Genomic DNA, 3,844 nt, shown 5'->3' on the forward strand with positions numbered 1-3,844 from the left:
ATACATGGAGCTTTTCACACCTTTGTAACATCTGCATAGCACACTATACAAATCCATTTCTCTCCAAGCCCTGTCCTCTTTTACATCTGCCACAATGGGGATGGGACTTCAATTACATGGCTGTGGCCTCCATCTTGACTTTTTTGACCCCCCCCATGGACACCATGCTCCATTGGGAAATAAATTTATTCTTTATTGTATCTTTGATGAAAATGCTCATTTTGGCACTTCCTTTATATAAACACATTATATCACCCCTCCACCCACACTTCCTTTTCTTCTGAATTATCTTGCTGATAAAGTGGTCTTAGACATCTGAAAACCTTGTGCACTGTTTTGCAAACATCATGTTGGCCTAATAAAAAATGTGCCTTTGTATTCCCGTCAGACATTATAACATAGAAAGCAGTTGCTGGCAACCCCTCCATCAAATTTATCCCTTTCATATAGCACCTTTCTCCCGAGTTATGCAGTGGGAGGAAGGATGGGATGAAGGGTGGAGGGGATTAATAGTTACAGCCAGATTTTTTTCAGCAAAAGAAGGAAACACATTGCATTTTCTTCTCCAAGTGGTGGTTGACTGGATGCATCAGAGAACAATCCAGAATGTTTTGGATTAAGACCGTTGTGCCCGTAGTAACTCTAGTAACCCAAGGCCTTCGGCCAGCCTCCTTGCCTTTCTAGCTGCACTTTTTATCTTGTATCATTGAAATGAAGAAGTGGCAAAGAGGTTGCCACAGCTCGGAGCAGTGTGCTTCAGCCACCTTCTTCTGATCCACGTAATCAACATCTTCCACACAGTCAATGGGTTCTTTGTTTGAGGTCTCCTGCTTGGCATCCATAATCAGTCTAAGATGGGCGGTTGGTGGCCCAGTCTTACAGACTTTAGACTTTAAGACAGCCTTGCGGTCCTTACAGAGATTCTTCTGCTTCTTTAGGGATCGAGTGATTTCCTTCCAGAAGACCTTCTGGTTTTCTGTATACCGCTGGCAGGTAGAAGGGCTGCCAGAAAACGCACAAGAGAAGGCATCTTCACCTCTTTTGCAGTCCACTGTTAGCAGAGTGGTCTCTTTCTCATTTACACTCCAGGAGCATTCAGCCTTCTCTTTGGTGGTAAACTTCCCTTTCATGGGAGAACCATTTTGTCCTCTGTTTCTCTGGCCCCTGGCATTCTTACTAGATCCAGGCTGGCCTTTTCCCCCTCTGCTGTTATTCGGTCTCTCTCTTTTTCTCTCTTTCACTGTTTCACTATCAGCTTGTAGCAGCTGAGAGAACATCATGAGGACACACAGCAGAGCAAAATGTTTGACCTTCATGCTTCCTGATTCTTTTTGAAACCTGTTTTGGAAACAGAAACCCTTCATTAGAAAAATCTACTCTTATGCTTATTTTTAGCATGCTAGACTTGCCCCGATATAACTGATTATCCATTATCAGCAAAGATAGTAAAACAGGACAACAATCAGTGTCTTTCCTAATGATGTCTTTTAAGCACGAACTGTGTAAGATAAATGTGAAACTCTTCCTTTTCATCCCTGCAAGGAAGTTGTAGCAAGATCATGCAGCTCCTAAGTGGAGTTAAATGGGGCAATTCGAAGGGTTGATTCACATGAATTTGGTGACCTCCATTTCTAAACTGCTGCAGAAGTTGAGTGACATCTGGGCATGTTGTACACTAAATGTCTTTTCCTAACCTCTGCTCAAGCAGACAGTCAGCAGCAAGTGAATGGGCTTAGATGAAATCATGCTTCAGACTACAACTGGTTTCTACTAAAATGAACTGAGGAAACATCATTTGAATGAAAACAATTATTTCTAACCATATCAATTATTTTATCAGCTAAATAATTGCAAAAAGTAGGGATATCAGCCCCTAGGAAATGGAGAAATATTTAAAATGGCAGAAAGATACCCAAGAGCTAGAGAAACCCATTTGCTCTAGAATATGAGGCATAACTGGTGTCGGCTAATATGAAACTGACATTGTGGAATAAACCTCACATTGTAGGGTTATTGTGAACTCCAGAGGGGAAAAGCTGATAAAACAGTGAATACTGTACATCTGAAAAGAGATGTGATGCCATAGCATAGGAAAATTCTACTTAAAAAAAAACAAAACTCCACTCTCCTTATTTTAAAGTAACCGTCTCAACCATGAATCGCACCCTCCTTACTCCCTTCTGGTTCTGACAATTCAGATCATGGAACAAAGTCTCCTGCAGTTCACCTGCCACTTTTTGATATACATGAAATACAATTCTATGTTCTTTTCAAACCTCTGCTCATATTTCCTTCATCAGAACTATTCACTTGATAAGTGAACTTAATCAATTTCATGCTACTTTTTACTTAGCAAGCTAATTCATTCACATTAGCAAAAGCAAAGTCTACTCACTAGGGAGGCTCCTTAATTAATCAGACAATTGGTCGTCCAAAGTCTGACTCTTCCCATAAGGGAGAAACCAAATTGACTTTCTCCACCTCAACTTTCCTGTCTTGCTGAAGATGGAAATCTAATAGAATAATCCTCAGTCCACAGACTTCAAAGAATTGAATCTGCACAGTTAGGTGGATTAAGACTGCAATCTTATGCAGACCTACCTGGGATTAGCCCCACAGAATTCAGCAGAATGAGTTCTCAGTGGACATGCAATGGATCATGCTCCATCTCTTGGAGAAGGCACTGGAACTCAAGGGTTTACTGCTTTGGTACAGTCCCACAGATTTACCTCTAGGAACCAAAGTTCATCTTGATATACATGTGTTGGTTACCAATAATTACTGATAAGAAGTCTTGGAAGCTGCAGTCAGAAGCTGAAGTGATGGGGATTCAATACTTGCAATACTTTCCTTCTATCTATCCACTCACAGACATCCCTACAATTTCCTGCTTGCTGGGAAAAGATACTATACCTTTCTGTTCTGGGGGGGGGGGGGGGGATTGGGTTGGTAACCTTTACTAAAAGAGAGATGGTGAGGAATGGATGAAGCAACCTCTGGTTACAATCCCCAACTGTTAAAAACAGGAGCAGAAATAAACACACAACTACATGTAATATGTCATTTGGTCTTCAGCAGATAAGCAGGAAATGTAGCCTTGCTGTTCTGAGCAATCAGTTTTCTACTGCTGGTAAAAGTATGAGATAATCACAAAACATACCTTTTGCTGTCTAATAAAAGTCACGCTGGCCTGCCTCTGAAGAATGGCACATTTCTGCTTATTTATATACTCAGAGACACACCTACATGCCTCCAGAATCCTACAACTTCATGGTAACGTGCTTGTATGGTTTACTCACTTACCAAGACACACCTTCTGGAACAGGCCAGGTTAAATTTGCAACATAGGTACTATGCAGTGAAAGGTGTAAGTTTGAGAAAAGGAAGATGTACACTCCACCCTCCCTTGCCCTGCCTGAGGCTGAGAGTAGAAACATCCTTATGGATAATGGCATGATCAGAGCAGGAAAGGGGTTGCCAATGGATGGAAGGGAAAGGTGATGGCATGAGGTGGCATGGACTGAAGCTAAATCCTTGCCATCACCTGTTCTAAGTATCGTAAGCAGAAGTCCCATTCACTGTGCTGGAGTCCCCGAGAAAGAGGGTGCTTTCTCCTGCCAACCAACCTGTAGATTAGCAACACCAACTGAACACAGAAATAGACTTTGCCTTCAGTGATGAGGTCTTTCATCTGGGCAAATTGCCACAAAAAAGCTAGGCACTGTCCCAAAGGAAAAATCTTAAAGGCTATGGCAAATATACCATCTGGCTTACCATGAGCTTACCAGAAGCCACAAAAGCTTCTGTTTGAGATTTCCGGTGTCATGTCTGTGGACACCCTGTT

The 3,844-nt window shown here is 41.9% G+C and overlaps 1 protein-coding gene across 2 annotated transcripts; it reads right to left on the reverse strand.

The window, feature by feature from the left end:
* Positions 1-622: 622 nt before the first annotated feature.
* Positions 623-3,199, reverse strand: FGFBP1 (fibroblast growth factor binding protein 1). Of its 2 annotated transcripts, none has more exons than XM_025164545.2 (2): positions 3,161-3,199; positions 623-1,338 (listed from the first exon to the last, which is right to left on the reverse strand). In XM_025164545.2, exon 2 carries the CDS (start codon positions 1,314-1,316, stop codon positions 681-683), a length of 636 nt encoding a protein of 211 aa, XP_025020313.2. In that variant the 5' UTR covers positions 1,317-1,338; positions 3,161-3,199; the 3' UTR covers positions 623-680. The 2 variants fall into 2 exon arrangements, with proteins under 2 accessions (XP_025020313.2, XP_015742992.2); XM_015887506.3 differs by lacking the exon at positions 3,161-3,199 and adding an exon at positions 2,602-2,707.
* Positions 3,200-3,844: the final 645 nt, after the last annotated feature.

The sequence above is a fragment of the Python bivittatus genome, unplaced genomic scaffold (genome assembly GCF_059951505.1).
Source record: "Python bivittatus isolate LINGU-HERP-01145 unplaced genomic scaffold, Pbiv_v1 ctg000960_np1212, whole genome shotgun sequence".
Classification (NCBI taxonomy): domain Eukaryota; kingdom Metazoa; phylum Chordata; class Lepidosauria; order Squamata; family Pythonidae; genus Python; species Python bivittatus.

What these genes read in the sequence shown, in the direction of transcription:
- FGFBP1 (XM_025164545.2), bottom strand. Translation starts at nt 1,316, where the DNA reads ATGAAGGTCAAACATTTTGCTCTGCTGTGTGTCCTCATGATGTTCTCT.